The sequence below is a fragment of the Rhincodon typus genome, chromosome 1, assembly GCF_021869965.1.
Source record: "Rhincodon typus isolate 14 chromosome 1, sRhiTyp1.1, whole genome shotgun sequence".
NCBI lineage: Eukaryota > Metazoa > Chordata > Chondrichthyes > Orectolobiformes > Rhincodontidae > Rhincodon > Rhincodon typus.
In genome coordinates this window covers 137,572,577-137,592,951 of record NC_063332.1, presented here as the reverse complement: position 1 = coordinate 137,592,951, position 20,375 = coordinate 137,572,577, and the positions used below count along the sequence as shown (strand labels likewise).

At 41.6% G+C, this 20,375-nt stretch overlaps 1 protein-coding gene across 2 annotated transcripts in view; it reads left to right on the top strand.

The window, feature by feature from the left end:
* Positions 1-20,375, top strand: part of naf1 (nuclear assembly factor 1 homolog (S. cerevisiae)) — a 243,195-nt gene that overhangs the window by 212,187 nt on the left and 10,633 nt on the right. For both annotated transcript variants that reach the window (XM_048620095.1, XM_048620159.1), the window contains exon 7: positions 8,627-8,678. In XM_048620095.1, coding sequence (XP_048476052.1) covers positions 8,627-8,678 — 52 coding nt within the window. The remainder of the gene's footprint in view (positions 1-8,626; positions 8,679-20,375) is intronic.

Below are 20,375 nucleotides of genomic sequence, written 5' to 3'. Positions count from 1 at the left end.
GAGTTGTGGATAGTGCGGAGGGCTGTTCTAGGTTACAAAGAGACATTGATAGGATGCAGAGCTGGGCTGAGAAGTGGCAGATGGCGTTTAACCCTGAAAAGTGTGAGGTGATTCACTTTGGAAGGACAAACTTGAAAGCAGAATACAGGGTTAAGGGACAGATACTTGGCAGTGTGGAGGAGCAGAGGGATCTTGGGGTTCATGTCCACGGTTCCCTGAAAGCTGCCACCTTGGTGGATAGAGTTGTTAAGAAGGTGTATGGTGTGTTAGCTTTCATTAATAGAGGGATTGAGTTCAAGAGCCGTGAAGTTATGCTCCAGCTATACATAACCCTAGTTCGGCCACATCTGGAGTATTGTGTCCAGTTCTGGTCGCCTCATTACAGGAAAGATGTGGAAGCATTGGAAAACGTGCAGAGGAGATTTACCAAGATGTTGCCTGGAATGGAGGGAAGATCTTACGAGGAAAGGTTGAGAGAGCTAGGGCTTTTCTCTTTAGAATGACGAAGGATGAGAGGTGACTTGACCGAGGTGTACAAAATGATCAGAGGTATAGATCGAGTGGACAGTCAGAGACTTTTTCCTAGGGTGGAGGGGGCATAGTTTTAAAGTGAGTGGAGGTAGATATAGGGGAGACGTCAGAGGTAGGTTCTTTACTCAGAGAGTGATAGGGGCGTGGAATGCATTGCCAGAGAGGGTAGTGGAGTCGGCCTCATTAGGGGCATTTAAGCGGCAATTAGACAAGCATATGAATGATAGTATAAGGTGGGGGTGGAGGTTCGATAGACCTTAGGTTTAGGGTAGATGTTCGGCACAACATCGTGGGCCGAAGGCCCTGTACTGTCCCATGTTCCATGTTCTTTCTCTCTTTCTCTCTCTCTCTCTCGTCCTCCCTCTCCCTCTCTCTCTCTTGTCCTCTCTATCTCTCTCTCTCGTCCTCGTGCTCTCTCTCCCTTGTTCTTGCGCTCTCTCTCTCTCGTCTCCTCAGATTGGTTACCGAGCCTTCGAGATCAGAGGTGGGGAGAAGATGGCCTAGTGGTATTATCGCTGGACTGTTAATCCAGAGACCCAGATAACATTCTGGGGAACCAGGATCGAATCCCGCCATGGCAGATGGTGGATTTGAATTCAGTAAAATATCTGGAATTAAGAATGTAATGATGACCATGAATCCACTGTCGATTGTTGGAAAAACCCATCTGGTTCACTAATGTCCTTTAGGGAAGGAAACTGCCATCCTTACCTGGTCTGGCCTACATGTGACTCCAGACCCACTGCGATGTTGTTGACACTTAACTGCCCTCTGGGCAATAAATGCTGTCTAGCCAGCGATGAATGAATAAAGGAGCAAGAGTTACAATCAAGCATGTTGGGTGCAGGTGTCAAGTGGAGGGAAGGAGCCATCATTAGCTGCTCTGAACCGGGGAGTAAGATTAAGACTGGTGAGTGAAATTGTGGCCATTATTAATCAGGTTCAGTTCAGTAGCTTGATTTCAGTGGGCGGTGATGAAAGAAAGAAGGGCCTTCTCTGCCTGGAGATTCTGGCACATCCTGCTCGGCCAGTGATTTTTGTTCAGATTAATAGTAATCACTAGCTTGGCAGCCAGTCAGTGGGCACTAGATATGCTCCTTTAGATCCACCATGATCTTATTGAATGGTGGAACAAACTCAAGAGGCTGAATGACGTATTCCTGTTCCTCTTTCTTGTGATTTTATGGTCTTTAGATACTGACCATCCCATTGACAGGGTACTGAATGTGAGAGTCTGGCACTGTTGATTAGCATTTCTGCATCTATTCTTTCATGCTCTGTTGTTTGTTATGACTGCCATTACAAGTTTGTCAATCATGACCCAAAGTTTAGGAAGTTTTGTCTGTATTATCTATTTCAAAATATCTTTGAAATTGACAACAAATAACACTGTCATATGTTAAAACATTGTTATTCACTAAACTAGAAATGTACTTATCATCTGCTCTTATAGATTTGTATAATGGTTCTTTCAGTTTATTTTCTTCTTTAAGCTATGCCAAGAATCATATGTGAGCACCTTTTTTCACTAACTTCTCAGCTATTCAAGAGTATGCAGTTTTCAATGTTGCTAGAATGGATGCATCTCTCACACAGTGCTGAGAGGCATGAGATTAAATATTATGCAGTTAAGTTTACTTTGTTAATGGCCTTGTACATGGTGTAAAATTTTCAGCATAATTCTTTCTGACTTAATTTGATTGCCTGATGGTGCTGCAGGTTCTCAGACGGTGGCTATTTACAATTCTTTGATTGTCTGTTTGATTTGGCTGCCTGACTGCTCTTTCTGCCACCTCCTGTCATCAGTTGCTTTATGTCTGACTTTGTTCCATTTGCCTGAGGTGGAATCATTACAAAGTAATCTCGGAGACTATGCTCCTACCGTCTATGTAAGACTCCTAGAAGCATAGAAGATAGGAGCAGGGGGAGGCCGTTCGGCCCTTTGAGCCTGCTTTGCCATTCATCACGTTCTTGTCAGATCATACAACTCAATAGCTTAATCCTGCTTTCTCCCCATAACCTTTTATCCCATTCGCCCCAACTGCTAGCCACCTCTTGAATACATTCAATGTTCTGGCATCAACCACTTCCTGTGGTAATGAATTCCACAGGCTCACCACTCCATCCTCAATGGTCTATCCTGAATCCTGAGACTGTAACTCTGGTCCTGGACATAACCCACCACTGGGGGCATACTTCCTGCATCTCCCCTGTCTAGTCCTGTTAGAATTTTAAAAGTTTCTATGAGATCCCCCCTCATTTGTCTGAGCTTCAGCGAAAACAATCCTAACCTAGTCAATCTCTCCTCATACGTCAGTCTCACCATCCCCAGAATCAGCCTGATAAACTTTCGCTGCACTCCTTTGAGAGCAAGAGCATCCTTCCTCAGAAAAAGAGACCAAAACTGCCCACAGTATTCTAGGTGTGGCCTCACCAAGGCCCTGTGTAACTGCAACAACACATTCCTGCTCCTGTACTCGAAACCTCTTGCAATAAAGGCCAACATACCATTTGCCTTCTTTACCGCCTGCTGCACCTCCATGCTTACCTTGAGCAACAGGTACACAAGTACACCCAGGTCACGCTGTACACTCCCCTGTCCCAATTTACAGCCATTCAGGGAGTAATCTGCCTTCTTGTTTCTGCTTCCAAAGTGAATAACCTCACACTTATCCAAGTGCATTGCACTGCATCTGCCATTGATTTGCCCACTCTCACCCAATCTGCCTAGATCATGCTGAAGGATCTCTACATCCTTGTCACAGTTCACCCTCCCACCCAACTTGGTATCATCTGCAAACTTTGAGTTGTTACATTTTGTTCCCTCATTCAAATCATTAACTCACTATCTCATGAATTCTTTCTAAAATGTCAATCGTGATAGGTGTACGTCAAAAATATTGGATGGTTGATTTCTGTTTTTTGCCATTAGATCAGATCATTTGCTTGTTGTTTATAATCCCCTAAAGCTTGGACAACAAACCCATGTTTTCCTCGAAGATATTTCTACTGATCTGTTGACCAGTTTCCAAGTGTGTTTTTTCTCTAATCTGCTTCTGGGGCTTTATACTTAAAGGTAGCAGTGTTCTTTCATATGTACTTATCTCCTCACACTCAGCCAAATGATGCTCATGAATGTAAATTGCTCATGATCTATATTCCCCATTTGTGTTTACAGTGCAGTCTGAAATTGCTGAGCACTTATACATGATGCTAGGAGAAGTTTTAAGCTCATAATTGACAAATTGCATCATTGAACACTCTTGTAATGCCTCATTGTGACTTTTGTTCAGTTGGAGCACAAAGTTCAGTTAGTGGATTATTTTTCTTCTAGTAAATTCAAAACTCCTGTGATACATTGCTCTCATACTAGCATTCCTGATGTCACCAGTTCATTCCTGCAGATAAATTCCGAGAGATAATTACAATATGTTCAACTCGGACAGATGCTGGGCGGGGGGGTCAAGCCAATGGGTATAAAACTCTCAATATCTTCTTTGAAAATCCTGAAGTGTTTGTGGAATTTATGGGAACTGCCTTGCACTGAGTTCATAATAAAACTGAAAGAGCTGCAGATGCTGTCAATCAGAAACAAAAACAGAAATTGCTGAAAAAGCTCAGCAGGTCTGGCAGCATCAGTGCAGAGAAATCAGAGTTAATGTTTTGGGTCAAGTGACCCTTCCTCAGTTCATATCCTTTTTGTGGATGTATTAATGAAGGTAGAAGGACGTTTTTGTGATTTGAGTTTCAGGCAGGGTGTAGGATGATGACTTTGAAACCTAAGGCTATCCATTTAAGACACAGTAATATGCCAGACTGAATGAGCATCAGATGATAAATGTATTAAAATAGATGGCCCAGAAAGATGGTGAAACCACCAAGGAGCATAGTAACAGAAAAATAAGTGCAGATATAGGCCTGACGGATCATCAAGCCCACACAACCATTCAAAATGATCATGGCTGATCCTGTATCTCAACACAATACTTCCACTGTCTTCCCATACCTTTGACACCTTTAGCTTCTAGAAATCTATCAATATCTTTATTAAATTTATTTAGTGACTTTGCTTCCACAATCTTCTATGGTAGAGAATTCCACAGATTTATCCTCCTCTTCTGGAAGAAATTTCTCCTCATCTCAGTCAAAAATGCCCTACTGCTTAATCTGAGTCAATGATCACTTGTTCTAGACAGTCCAACTAGGGAAGTATCATTCTTGCGCTCAGTCTGTGCAGCCCTGTTTTATACAGTTCATTAGATTCTTTGTCCTTCTGAATTACGGTGATCAAAAGTCCAGTCATCCTGATCTCTCTACATGACAATCCTATCATCCCAGGAATCAGTCCAATGAACCTTTCCTGCATTCCCTCTTTGGTAATTATATCTTTCCTTTGAGAAGGAGACCAAAGCTGCACACACTGCTCCAATTGTGGTCAGACCAAGGTTCTGTACCACTAAGACTTCCTTGCTGTACTCAAATTCTCTCGCAATCAAAGTAAATATACCATTTGCCTTTTGAACCGCATGCTAGTTTTCAGTGATTGGTGTATAAGAGCATCAATGTCCATTTGTCCACTAATCTTTCCCTTTCTGTCATCATTTCAGTAATATCCTGCCATTCTGTTTTTCATACCAAAGTGGATAACTTCACGTTTATTCACATTATACTACATCTGCCATGTATTTGTCCACTCACTGCATTTGTCTGAATTGTCTTAAACCTCTCTACACCCTCTTCATTATGGTCAGTCCCACTTAGCTTTGTGTTATCAGCAAATTTAGAAATATTTTGAATAATTGGGGCCCAAGCACTGATTTCCACAGTAGCCCACTTGTCACCACTGTCTTCACCAAGAACAATCGATTTATTAATATTGTTTTTTGTATGCTAAACAATTCTCCGTCCATGCCAGTATATTACCACCAGTCTCATATGACCACATATGCTGGTTCTCCCTTGGCTATTCCACCTCAAAAAATTCTCAACAAAGCTCCAATATGTGTGGCAAATATAATTTCCCTTTCATAAGTCCATGTTGATTTAGTGTATTACCATTGGTATTTTTGTGTCCTGTTATCGCATCCTTTATAATAGAATCTAGCATTTTCTCTTTTTCAAATATTACACGAACTGGTCTTGTAATTGCTTATTTTTCTCCGTCCCTTTTTGAACAGTAGGATTACATTTCCCACCATCCAATCTGCCAGGATGTACAAAATTATGGAAGACAGCAACCAAAGGATCCACTATTTCCATGGTTTACCTCCCTTCGTACCCTGGGATGTTGGTTATCAGGCCCTAGGGATTTATAAACTTTCAGTTTTATTCATTTTTCCAGCACATTTCATTTTACTAGTACTAATTTTCTTTTCTTTTCCTTCCTGAAAGATCCTTGCTTCCCTAGCACTTCTCGGAAGTTGTTTATTTAATTGCTCTACCATTTTCTTGTTTTTCATTATCAGTTCTCTCGTTTCAGACGGTAAGTGCCCTACATTTGTCTTCACTTGTCATGTTTTTTTTTACATAAGTCCATCAGTCTGTTAGAAAAAAGAGCAGGAGTGAGTCGTTCAGCTTCTCAAACCTGCTGTGCCATTCAGTAGGATCATACCTGATCCAATATTCCTTGCATCCACTTTCCTGCCTTTTCCCTGTAACCCTTGATTGACCTAGTGATCAAGAATCTATCTACCTCAACCTTAAATATACACAAATGAATCACATGTGGAATGAACTGCCTGAGGAAGTGGTGAATGCGGATACAGTCCCAACATTTAAAAGACGTTTGGATAAGTACGTGAATAGGAAAGGTTTGGAGGGATGTAAGCCAAACGCAGGCAAATGGGACTAATTACATTGGTGTGGTTGGCGTGGACTAGTTGGACCAAAAGGTCTGTTTCCATTTCCTCATGACTCTGACTGTCTGTGGCAAGGAGTTCCAAAGAATCTCAACACTGTGAGAAAAGAATTTTTTTTTCTCATCTCAGTCTTAAATTAGTACCTCTTTATTTCTGAAACTATGCCCTCTGGTCCTGGACTTACCCATGAGGGAAAACACTGTCTCAGCATTTGCCTTGTCAAACCTGTTAAGAATTCTATGTTTCAATGAGATCACCTCTCGTTCTTCTAAAAGGCAGTGAGTAGAGTCCCAACCTGTTTAACCTTCGCTCATAAGACCAATACCAGCAATCATTCTAGTGACATTCTCTGAACTGCCTCCAGTAGAACAATATCTTTCCTTAAATAAGGGAGCTAAACTATACATTGCTCCAGATGTAGTGTCATCAGCATCTTGTACAGTTGCAATCAGACTTCCCTACTCTTATATGTGAAATAAAGGCAAGCATTCCACAGCCTTCCTGATTACCTGCTGCGCCTGTGTGATAGCTTTTTGTGTTTCATGCACAAGCAACCCCGAGTCCCTTGGTGTTGCAGCTTTCTGCAGTTTTTCTCAATTTAAATAATTCTATGGTCTTTGTTCTCCCTTCTAAAATGAACAACTTCACATTTTCCCACATTATACTCCAATTGCCATCATTTTGCCAACTTACTTAACCTATCAATATCTGTCTAAACTATTTGAATCCCCTTTCCAACTTGCTGCTCCACCGACTTTTGTGTCATTCACGTTGATTATAACCACTGTTATTGTAAGTAAAATTGGTGGTTTTTCCCATCATCTTTGTGAAGTAATACCATACAGTAAAGAATTTCATAAGCAACAGCAACAAAAGCAGAAATTGCTGTAAAATCTCAGCAGGTCTGGCAGCAACTGAGTTCTAAAGAAGGATCACTGGAACTGAAACAGTAACTCTGCTTTGTCTCCACAGATGCTGCCAGACCTGCCAAGCTTATCCAGCAACTTTTTTTTTTGTTTAGAGTTTCACAAACCTGCTTGTCCTGCAGCAGAATATTCTGTCCTATATTTTACGATTGGTGCAATTTGCTTAGAAATAAAGTATCTGTATAAGTCTTGTTTTTCTGTTGAATTTATAGCCTTTCTTTTTTAATATAAATCTGCATAATAAAAGTGTGCTTAATGCAAACACAACTTGGAATTTTCTCCAAAACATTTTTACTATCAGCAAAGATCCGGGTAGGGGTTGGCCTAGTGGTATTAGACTATTAATCCAGAGACCCAGATAATATCGGGCGGCACAATTGCTCAGTGGTTAACACTGCTGCCTCACAGCGCCAAGGATCCAGGCTCGATTCCACTCTGTGGCAACTGTCTGCGTGGAGTTTGCACATTCTTCCTGTAGCTGCATGGGTTTCCTCCCACAGTCCAAAGATGCGCGCAGGCTAAGTGGATTGCCCGTAGTGTTCAGGGATGTGTAGATTAGGTGGATTACAGGGGTATGGGTCTGGGTGGGGTGCTCGGAGTGTCGGTGTGGAATTTTTGGGCCGAAGGGCCTGTTTCCACACTAGGGATTCTATGATTACCATACCTCAATTATATACTCATTACAAGATTGGTTACTTCAGTTGGTTGGATGACTTATATGTGATGTGGAATGATGTTAACAGCATGGATTCAATTCCCACATTGGCTGAGGTTACCATGAAGGACTTTCCTTTCCAACACCACTTCTCACCTGATACATGGTTATTGTTGCAGTTAAACCAACACCAGTCATCTCGCTCTGATAAGAGAGTAACCCTATGGGACTATGGTGACTTAACAAGCAATTTATTTCTTCAAAGCAAAGTTGCAGTTGCAATATGCTTCATAATTTATGATGTATCTGGTTTAGAATTAATGCGTTTAATATGTCTTTGAAAGAGTTTAATTCTGAATAGGGCCGTCATAGAACCAGGTCTTTCTGGTACGCTGTACCTCTTTTTATTTTGTCCTGAGCTGTTCCCTTCTTTCAAACACTTGTCTGGTTTCCCTTTAAAAGTATTTGCAGACTTTTGCCTCAACCATTTTTATAACAGACAATTGTGCATGCTGACAATTCCCAGTAAAATCTTTCTCTTACTTTCACCTTTAATTTTGGGATAGGGTGCAAATTGGGTTAGAATTTATTTTAGTAACACTCAAACATTTTAAAATGCAGCTCTTTTTAAAAATGTAAACTTTCCTTTTAAACAGAGAAAAAGGTTCTGATGCATCTTGGAGAAATGACCAGGAGCCACCAGCTGAGGTGAGTTCATTCCGGTTGATTGTTATCTTCCTTGTTTGCAGAGCAATGTTTTCTTCCATCTCAGTGAATACATGGTATGATTTGAGGTAAAGAGAGAAATACCACCTATAATCCTTACACATTTTATTCTTCGTAAGTTGTGTAGATTTGTTCAGAGATGGGTCAATTCACAGAAGTTCAGCTTCTAGAATAGATTTGACTACTTTTATCTGATATGTGCAGTTCTGTTAAAATGTTTGCTTTCAAACAATAAATAAGACAATGACATGAAGAATGAGTGTATTCTAGTTAAATTTTTTGAGAAGATTTGTAGCTGGGGTTTTGGATGAGGTTATAGACTTGCTCGCCAAACCGGTGTATTTGGTTACAGATGTTACGTCACCCTGCTAGGTAACATCGTCAGTTCGTCTCCAGTGAAGCGTTGGTATTCTGTCCAGTTTGTTATTTATATGCCTCGTTTGCTGTGGTGGTTGGCATTACTTTTGGTTCTGTTTTTCAATGGTTTGCATATCGGGGTGTTCAGTGTGTTCGTTAATGAAGTTCCGGTTTGAATGCTCAGTCTCCAGGGATTCCCTGGCATGTCTCTGTTTGGCTCGTGCTATTATGGATGTGTTGTCCCAGTTGAATTCGTGTCCTTCTTTGTCTGTGTTATTGAGACCAGTGAGAATTGGTCATGTCTCTAGGTGGCTAGTTGGTGTTTGTGTATCCTTATTGTCAGTTTTCTTCCAGTTTGGCCTATGTAATGTTTCTCACAGTCCTTGCATGGTATTTTGTCTATTACGTTTTGGTTGTGGGTATGGGGTGCTTTATGTTTATCGGTAGCTGTCGCAAGGTGGTTGTTGATTTGTGGGCTACCCTGATACCTAGGTGTCTGAGTAGTCTGGTGGTCATCTCTGATATGTTTCTGATGTACAGTAGAGTGACTAGTGTGTCTGGCCATGTTGTGTCATCTTGTTGTGATCTGTTGGGGAGATAATGGCGGATTGTGCTTTTTGGGTGTCCATTCCTTTTGAAAACTCTCTGTAAGTGCTCCTGTTCTGCTTTGCACTATTCTGGATTGCTGCAGTGTGTTGTGGCCTGTTTAAATAATGTCCTGATGCAGCTTCATTTATGGGTGTTGGGGTGGTTGCTGGAGTACTAAAGTATCTGGTCCGTGTGTTTTGTTTTATTCATTCATGGGATGGGGGCATCGCTGGCTAGGCAGCATTTATTGCTCATCCCTAATTGCCCAGGAGACAGTTAAGAGTCAACCACGTTGCTTTGGGTCTGGAGTCACATGTACCAGACCAGATAAGGATGACCGTTTCCTTCCTTAAAGGACGTTAATGACCCAGATGGGTTTTTCTGACAATGGTTTCACGGTCATCATTAGATTCTTAATTCCAGATACTTATTGATTTCAAATTCCACCATCTGCTGTGGCGAGATTCGAACCGGGTCCCCAGAATGTTCTCTGGTCTCTGGATTAACAGTCCAGCAATGATACCACTAGGCCATTTACTCCCCTAGTCTTTGTGTATACACTAGTCTGCAGTTCCTCGTTGTTCCTACATTCTACCATTATGTCTAGGAAGGATAATCGATTACTGTTCTCTTCTTTTTGTGAATTTTATTCCGGTGAGGATGATGTTTATGTGTCTGTGGGTTTCTTCTAGTCTTGTACGTTTGATAATCACAAAGATGTCATCTACATAGTGGACCCAGAGTTTGGGTTGTATAGTGGGGAGCTCTGTTCGTTCTAATCTTTGCATTTCCGCTTCTGTTACCAGTCCTGATATTGGGGATCCCTTTGGTGTTCCATTGATTTGTTTGAATGTATAGTCATTGAGGGTGAAGTGGGTTGTGAGGCACAGATTCAGCAGTTTCAGGGTGCTGTCCTTGTTGATGTTGTTGGTGTCATGGGGTGCCTGCCTTCCTGATTCTTCCAGCCGTGTGGCAATTGTCTCTTTGGCTCTGTTGATGTTTATGGATGTAAATAATGGTGTTACGTTGAAGGATATCATTATCTCGTCCTCTTGTATTCTGGTATCCTTGATGATGAGGAATTCTTGGGAAGAGTGGATGGAGTAGGTAGTATTCTCAACTAGGTATTTCAGTTTCCGTTGTAGTTCTTTGGCTAGTCTGTATGCTGGCATGCCTGTTAGTGAGACAATGAGTCTGAGGGGGCCCCTGGCTTGTCTACCTTAGGTAGTCCATAGAAGTGGGGTGTTTTGGATCCCTCTGGTTTCATTTTTTTGGTAGGATTCTTGCTGATATCTCCTGAGTTTGTAATTTCTTCAGGGTTGTTTTGATGTGGTTCTCTAAATGTGGTATTGGGTCTATCGCCATCTGTTGGTAGGTGCCATTATCTGTTTGTAGTGCATGAGCTTTCTCGAAATATTGTGCTCTATTAAAGATTACTGTCATGCATCCTTTGTCCGCCGGTAAGATTACAATGTTTCTGTCTTTCTTGAGTCTTCCTCCTCTTCTGTGTTGAACGTGTTCCACTTACCTTTTCTGCTCAGTGCAGGAACTGTCGTCTGTCTGATGGTCAGTTGTATTTCCTCCTTGAGTCCGTTGTTCTTTAGTGTTGATTCTAGTGCAGCCAGGAAGTCAGTTTGTTTTTTTGGCGTCTCTGTAGTTATAATTCAGTCCGCATAGTAGGACGGTCTTCTCAGTGTCTGTAAATGGTCGGTCTAAGGCATATAAATAACAGGCAGGATAGAACAACAGTGCATCACTGGAGGCGCACTGATAATGTTACCTAGCAGGGTGACGAAACATCTGCAACTAAACACGTCAGCTCAGTGAGCAAGTCTACAACCTCTGTGTATTTTATTCTTTTACTTTTACAGTCTGACCAAACAGCTAATTGAGATTTTAATTTAAAATGTGTGTCATGTGGTAAAACCTATGAATTTATGATGCATTCTAATGTGTGCTGTTGCATTTCTGATAACAGGTAACCTTGGTTACATTTTTCTACTGTCCTAACTTCTTGCACTTTTGCAACCTGAGCCTGGGTTGATAAGTATATCCAAGGCTGAGATACATTTTTAATCAATAAAGGAATCAAGGATTATGGGGAAATAGCAGGAAAGTGGAGTTGAAGATTAACACATCAATCATGATCTAATTGGATGGCAAGCAGACTTGATGGGCCAAATGATCTACTTCTGTCCCTATATCTTATCGTCTTGCTGACTGGCTGGTTTCTGTTTTTTATTATTTCTGCCTCGTTCCCTCCCTTTTTTACAGTTTGATGGATCCTTTATGATTTTAGGAAGTGTTGGAGAATCAACACTATTGCATCTGCTACCTCATTAGCCACCTCTTTAAGACTTCTAGAATGAAGTCTATTTGGATTCAAGAACTTGACAGCCCACAGCTCCAGCAATTTATTTAATACCACTTACTAGTGAGTGCAATTGCACCATGCTCCATTTTTACGTTTAGTTAACGTTTTCTGATACTGTGAATTCTTCCTCTTGATTAACCTTTTGGTCATTCTCCTGCTGCTCTTTATATACTGATCAATTATCTGACCTCTGTATCATTTCACATTTAAGTTTTTTTCCCCCTTATGTTTTGATGTTCTTCCTAACCACTTTAGTTAACCATGGATGGTGGATTTTCCCTTTAGAATTTTTCATCATAATAGGAATATGCTTCAGAGTATGCTGTAAGAGCTCATACATGTTTGCCACTGGATCTAACCTAGTATGTCACTTCACTTCAGATAGCGTACTATCATGCATACATACCAGTTTTAGATCCAGTTTTCTCCCTTTCAAACTGAATGAAAAATTCAGTCATTTGTGATGGCAATTGTGGTTGCTGCTAGCTGTGTGCCTTTTATTCTGAGGTCACCAATTAATCCTGTCACATTATACAGTGCCAAGTCCAAAATAATCTGCTCACTGCTTGGTTCCAGAAATGAGCTGCTGTAAGAAACTGCGACAAAAGCATTCTATGAACTCCCCATCCACGCTGCTACTATTAAAGTCACATCTGATAGTTGCTGTCTCTTCATCATAAGTATAGTATTTCTTCTTGTATGCTTTGTCCTACATTATGGTTACTTCTGAGGGGCCTGCAGACAACTCATGACTTATTTGCCCTACTATTCCTTATTTGTGCCTAAATCAATTCTATGGTAGGTAAGTATCAGTTTCAGAGAACGACATGGAGGGTTTCCCCCCATGACCTGTAGCGAGTTAATTCTCTCAATTTTCTGTTGCTCATTTCACTAAGTATGCTCCATAATGCCATTCTCATGCTATTTTGTGCTCACCAGAAAATTATCCACCGATTCTAGGACTTTTCTTGTTACAGGTGCCATGCTTAAGATTTGCTGTATACTATGCCACCCTTGTCTAGTGCAGCCAAGTATACAGTATAGTGTCCATTGTCAAGAGGAATGCACAACAATGCCGCAAGAAGGCTAATGACCTTCTGTACTCTGCAAGTGTAGGTGCCAACACCTTTTGTCTGCGGCCTTGTGCTCCCTTTGCATTCACCTCCCACCAAAGCTGATAGTCTTCCACTCACAATATTATAAATATCATCTTTCTTCCATGGCTCTCACTCATACCACCCCCCACCCCACCCTTTCCTGAACAGCTAACCATTCCTGACTTCTATGATTCCTATACAAACAAAGTTGCTGGAAAAGCTCAGCAGGTCTGGCAGCATCTGTGGAGGAGAAAACAGAGTTAACATTTCGGGTCCAGTGACCCTTCCTCAGAACTGATGGTGGCTGGGAAAACGTCAGTTTATAGTTAGAAAATAGGGAGGTGGGTGGGGTAGGGTATAAATAATAGGATAGAGCCCAAAGAGAGAGAAAGACAGTTGGACAGACAAAGGAGTTGCTAACTATCAGGCTGGGAGTGTGAATGGTTGTTAAATGGAGACTGTTAGTGCCTAACAACAGGGGATGTGTAATTGCAGGCTATGTGGTAATAAGGCCTGGTGTGTGGGGTAGGGGGAGGGACATGGGAGAGTTTAGGCCCTAAAATTATTGAACTCCATATTGAGTCCGGAGCGCTGTAGGATCCCTAAGTGGAAAATGAGGTGTTGTTCTTCCAGCTTGCATTGGGCTTCGCTGGAATACTGCAGCAAGCCAGAGACAGAGATGTTGGCCAGGGAACAGGGTGGTGCGTTAAAGTGGCAGGCAACAGGTAGTTCAGGGTCTTTTTTCTGAGCAGAACATAGATGTTCTGCGAAGCGGTCGCCAAGTCTACGCTTCATTTCCGCAATGTAGAGGAGACCACATTGTGAGCAGCGAATACAGTAGACTAGATTCTGGGAAGTGTAGGTGAAATGTGCTTCACCTGGAAGGTATGTTTGGGACCTTGGATACTGAGGTGGGAGGAGGTAAATGGGCAGGTGTTGCACCTTCCCCGGTTACAGGGGAAGGTGCCATAGGGCTTTGGGGTGGTGTTGGGGGTGAAGGAAGTGTGGACCAGGGTGTCCCGGAGGGAACAGTCCCTGCGGAAGGCGGACAAGGGAGGGGACGGGAATATGTGTCTTGTGGTGGCATCTCGCTGGAGGTGGTGGAAATGGCGTCTGATGATCTTCTGGATGTGGCTGCTGGTGGGATGGTAGGTAAGGATAAGGGGAACCCTATCGCTGTTGCGGGAGGGTAGAGAAGGGATGAGGGCGGAAGTGTGGGAGATGGATCAGACCTGGTTGAGGGCCCTGTCGACAACGGAGTTGGGATTACACACCCACTGTTGCTAGTCACTTACAGTCCCCATTAACAACCATTCACTCTCCCAGCCTGATCGTTAGCAACTCCTTCGTCTGTCCAACTGTCTTTCTCTCTCTTTGGGCTCTATCCTATCGTTTACTCCCTACCCCACCCACCTCCCTATTTTCTGCATATAAACTGACATTTTCCCAGCCACCATCAGTTCTGAGGAAGGGTCACTGGACCCAAAACGTTAACTCTGTTTTTTCCTTCACAGATGCTGCCAGACCTGCTGAGCTTTTCCAGCAACTTTGTTTTTGTTCCTGATTTACAGCATCCGCAGTTCTTTCGGTTTTATTCTGTGATTCCTCCATCCCCACTCGGAATACCTCACCACCTTCTGAGTTCCTTGCTGCCAAGCATGACATGCTATCTGTGCATGAAGAGGTAAGCAGAGATGTGAATATTGAAGTAGGCACAGAATGTCTGAGTGCTGAGAAAGAAAGCAAGCAAGCAAAAAGACTTGAAATTCACCCTGTTCCAGTGCATGAGATAGGTCCCTATTTCGGCACACACAGTGCCCTGGCAGCAGCATTGAAACATAAGGTGTCAATGAGCTCCAAAGAACAGTATTGAAGTGCTGAACTGCATTAAAAGCAAGTCCCTGAAGCTTTGCTGATGCCAGCCTCTGTGGCTAGAGGATGCAGGTAATTGCTGCCAGTGGAGCATGGTCTGAGGTGTTGGGGTTGCTGGCCAAGTTGGATATCTAGCAAAGATGTTGGTAAAGGTATCTGGTACCTGCTCAGATTTCAGCATCTGTCCTTTCCTGCCATTCTCTGACATTTGTTTTCGGTATTACTAATTTCCTCTTTCACTTCATCTCTTCACTATGACATTCTGTATCATTCCTTTATATAGTCCCTTCCCCCTACTTTACCCATTATGCAGTTCACAAAATTACTGGTTCCAGCACAGTTCATGAGTCTTATGTTTTTGGCTACAAGAGCAGAATGCAGTAGTCAAGATTTGATCTACCTGGATAACAAGATTTGAATACTCTGATACATGGTCTACAGTTTGGCTATGTTGTTTAATATCTGACTGAATTTGCTAGTAATTGCTGAAGAAAGAGACATTTTTATCAAGGTTTTCCACCTTGCACTCATCAGGACAGTTCAAAAGAATAGCAATAAAGTGTAAAACCAACATGTTTACTCTGAGAGGAGTGTGCTAATTTGGTTAGCAAGTAGACTGTCGTAAGTAGAAGGGTTGATTGGGAGTATGCACTAATAATCCTGATTGACAGTTTACTGTCAGGAATTGTTAAGATTTCAGATCAGGCAGGTTGGTTCTGATTGGTCAGGGCATTGCCCTAAGAGAGGAGCCATCAAATTGCTCGTTCTATACTACCAAACGACTACTTTATTAGTTGAGGATCTATTATTTGTTAAACCTTGGATTTTCCTTTGACTTCTAGGTTTTTTTAAACTCTATCCGTGCATGACCATTTTAGTGATGTGCATGGAGTTGGTGACTTTTAACTTCTGTATTACTTTTCGGCCGGTCTGCAGTAAATTTAGTTTCCCATTACCCTGCCAACTTAATTATTTTTGTTTAATTCATTCTATGTTTTGACCTTTATTTTTTCATCCCATTATCATTCCAAGTAATTTTAATTCCAGATATGATACCTGAAATGCTTGTTGTGATGTTTAAAAAACTACCCATTTAAAAATGGCACTTTGTGTCAGCTGTTAATAGTAACTGTTCTTCCTAATGCATTTACATTGCACATTGATTGGCTGATAGTGTGCCAAACTTCTCTTGTTTATTCAGTTGCAAATAACACCTTTTTCTCTCCTGAAAACTTCTACATATGTCAATGACACCTAACCATTATATTCATCAACATCCATGCCTATCTACTTGGTGAATCAGTACAATGCCTCTACTAGCTCTCCCTGGACAAGCAAGTTAAATATTAAATGATACATCGTATTTTTCATTCATTAATATAGTTTAGTTCTTGGCTAAAATAAATCCAAGTTTGACTGTATACACAATTGGTGAGGCAGAGAGATTATTTTAGAATCCCTACAGTACAGAAAGATGTCATTTGGCCCATTGAGTCTGCACCAACCCTCTGAAGAGGATCCCTTCCTGACCCAGACCCTACCCTATACCCATACCACCACATTTACCTTTGCCAGTCCACTTGCACCCCTTTGAACTGTGGGAGGAAACCGAAGCACTAGGAGGAAACCCACACAGACACTACGCAGACAGTCACCCAAGGCTGGAATCAAACCTAGGTGCCTGGTGCTGTAAGGCAGCAATGCTAACCATTGTGCCACAGTGCCACCCAGAAGACAAGAAAAAAAGAACTGTGTGCATTTTGTTCCACAAGTATTAAACAGCAGCCATACTTTTCAAACACAAAATAATTTATTTTGAGATCACCTTGTGATTTCTAGATTTATGGAGACCAGAAAAGTTAGTGTCTCATTAATCTAATAGCTTTCATTCATAGCTTAATCAATACAAATTCAGACCTCTTACATGAAAAAATATTTACATCAGCTATTTGTCCAAGTACCTAAAAGAAGAATACATGGTTGAACATGACCAAAATTAAGGAACGGATTCAGTAGACAATTTAGAATTAGGTTTATTGTCACGCGTACTCAAGTTACAGAAGTTAAGGAGTACGGTGAAACGTGTACAATGTCGCCAACACATAACATTACCTCGGTACAAATCTTAGGTACTAAAAATAGAGGAAATAAAGAAAAAGTTTACACTACACTATAGATGTACATAGTATAAGTTAGGAAAATAAAAAATAAAGCTAAAATGACGGACATTACAGTCTTTCTATAAGGGCTTCCATGTGGTCTGACCATGCACCACCGGTTCCCAAACCAGTAGCCATCTTCACTCCAGGTGAAGTTATATTTACAGGTTTTAGGAAAATAACACTCAGAAGAACAAGTTGTAAGTATCATAGATCATAGAATCCCTGCAGTGTGGAAACAGCTCGTTGGCACAAGTCCACACCGACCCTTGGAGCATCCCACCCAGACCCATCCCCTTATAACCCACCTAATCTACACATCCCTGAACACTATGGGGAATTTAGCATGGTCAATCCACCTAGCCTGCACATCTTTGGACTGTGGGACGAAACCGGAGCACCTGGAGGAACCCCACACAGACACTGGGAGAACGTGCAAGCTCCACACAGACAGTTGCCCGAGGGTGGTAACTGAACTCGGGTCCTGGCGCTGTGAGGCAGCAGTGCTAACCACTGAGCCACCATGCCGCCCACCCTGTCTGCATCAACTATGAATCCATTCTAAACTAATCCCATCTGCCTGCACATGGTCTGAATCCCTCTATTCCCTGCCTGTTTGTGTGTCTGTCTAAATGCCTCTGAAATGTTGCTATCATGTCTGCTTCTACCACCTCCCTTGGCAGCACATTCCAAGCATCTAACACCCTTTGTGTAAAAAAAAACACTTGCCTGGCACATCTCCTTTAAACTTTCCCCCTCTCACGTTAAACCTACATTCCCTTGTGTTTGACATTCCACCCTGGGAAAAAGTCTCTGATTATCCACCCTATCCATAAGTTTCATAATTTTGATATATCTCTATCAGCTCGCCCCTCAGCCCCTGACACTAGTGAAACAATCCAATTTTGTCCAATTTCTCCGTATAGCTAGTACACTGTAATCCAGGCAACATCCTCCATCCTTTTGTACCCTCTCTGAAACTTCCACACCTTTCCTGTAGTGTGGCGACCAGAACTGCATACAATACGCCGAATGTGGCTGTTTGATACGGCTGCAACATGACTCACCAACTTTTATACTCGGTGCTCTGACTGATGAAGGCAAGACCTTCTTTACCAACTTTTCCACTTGTGTTGCCACTTTTGGGGGGCATGGACTTGAACCCCAAGATCCCTTTGTATATCAATTCTCCTAAGGGTTATGCCATTTACTGTATATTTTCCTCTTGCATTTGACCTCACAAAATGCACCACCTCATACTTGTCTGGATTAAACTCCCATCAGCCATTTCTCTGCCTAACTTTCCAACTGATCTACATTCTGCTGTATGCCTTGACAAACTTCCTCACTATCCACAACTCCATCAATTTTTGTGTCATCTGCAAACTTACTTATCCTTATCCAAATAATTTAGATCCATATTACAACCAGAGATCCCAGCACTGATCCTTACAGAAGGAAATACACAACTGGTCACAGACCTCCGATCAGAAAAATATCCCTCTGTAACTAGCCTCTGTCTTCTTTGACCTAGCCAATTTTGTATTCAATTTACCGACTCACCATGTAGCCCACGTGACTGAATCTTTTGGACCAGCCAACCATGAGGGACATTGTCAAATGATTTAGTAAATTCCACGTAGACAATATCCACTGCCCTACCCTCAATTGACTTTGCCACTTCCTCAAAAAAACTCAATCAAATTTGTGAGACAAGACCTCCCCTATACAAAGCCCTGCTGACTACCCGTAATAAGTTCATTCTTTTCCAAATGTGAGTAAATCCTGTCCCTTAGAATTTTCTCCAATAATTAGCCTACCACTGATGTCAGGCTCACTGTCCTATGATTTCCTGGATTATCTTGGTTGCTCTTCTGAAACAAAGGAACAACATTGACCAGTCTTCTGACACCTCCCTTGTGACTAAAGCTATCTATCAATGCCCCAGCAATTTCCCTTCTTGTCTCCCTGAGTGTCCTTGGATAGACCCCAGCAGGCCCTGGAGATTTATCTACCTTAACGTTTTCAAGAAACCCAATACCACTGTCACCTTGATATTGACATACTTGTTTTAGGAAATGGTGGATTTCAACACTATTTGTCTGACACATTGAAAATAATGTTGGAATTCAACAAATTAAAGTATTTGAGTTGCAGGGATTAGTGAAGACCAAGAGACAGGAGTATAATTTATGGAAACATGGAACCAGGTTAGATGCTGAGTTTTCAACCGCTGCAACAATTTACCAATTTAAGTCATAAGTATGTATGCTTGTGAACATTCAAATAGAATTAATGAATTTTTGAAAATCTCAAATCAGAGTTATATATAGAAATCAATGTGTATTAGTATCATAATCTCCCAGTTATGATCGGCTCCTGGACTATGTTTGGTCTACTTTTTGAATCAAAGTAATTTAATTGCTTTCTCTTTTTAACATGTCCAGGAAATTGTGACAGGTGGATGGGTGGAGAGGACCACGTGGGATGATGGTTATCCAGAAATGATGCCACGTCAATATAGGATAAGCTTGACAACTGAGGAAGTTTACATACTTGTTTTTAATATGTGATGTGAATTAATCGAGCCATTTGAATTAATTTCCACAATGAGATTTAATTTCCTATTATCTCTGTCATCAAAATGTACAACTTTGACATTTGACACAGGCCTGCTTGGTTTTACAGATCAGTAATTCCTGAACTGACTTCGAAAGTTAGATTTTCATTTCTAATTTTCTCACTATTCCAAACTTGAAATGTCCGAATGACTGACGTTGATGTAGATCAATTCTAACCTTTCCTCAGCTCTGTGTATCAGAAATGACTTGTTCAGATACCAAAGATACCGCTTAGAAGGAGAAATTTACTTGTTTGGTATGGGAGCTATAGCACCTAACTTGTATGAGTCAGTTCTGTATAGCTCATGCATTGAGTAAAGACCATCTCTAACATTAGAGATGTAAACAGCAATAGGATGTCTTCAGTGACACCTATTGTCTCAAAACAAATAGATCATGTGAATATACATAGTGATATTGGCTTATTCGTTCTGGTGTTGCAGCCATGGAAATTGCAGGGTTACAGCAATAGGATAGGGAGGGGGGTTTGGATCTAGGTGGGATGGTCTTTGGACGGACAGTGTGACTCGATGGGCCAAGTGGCCTGCTTCCACGGTGTAGGGATTCTGTGATTCTATGTCTGGTTCAGCATGGGTCTAGACCTGGGTTTC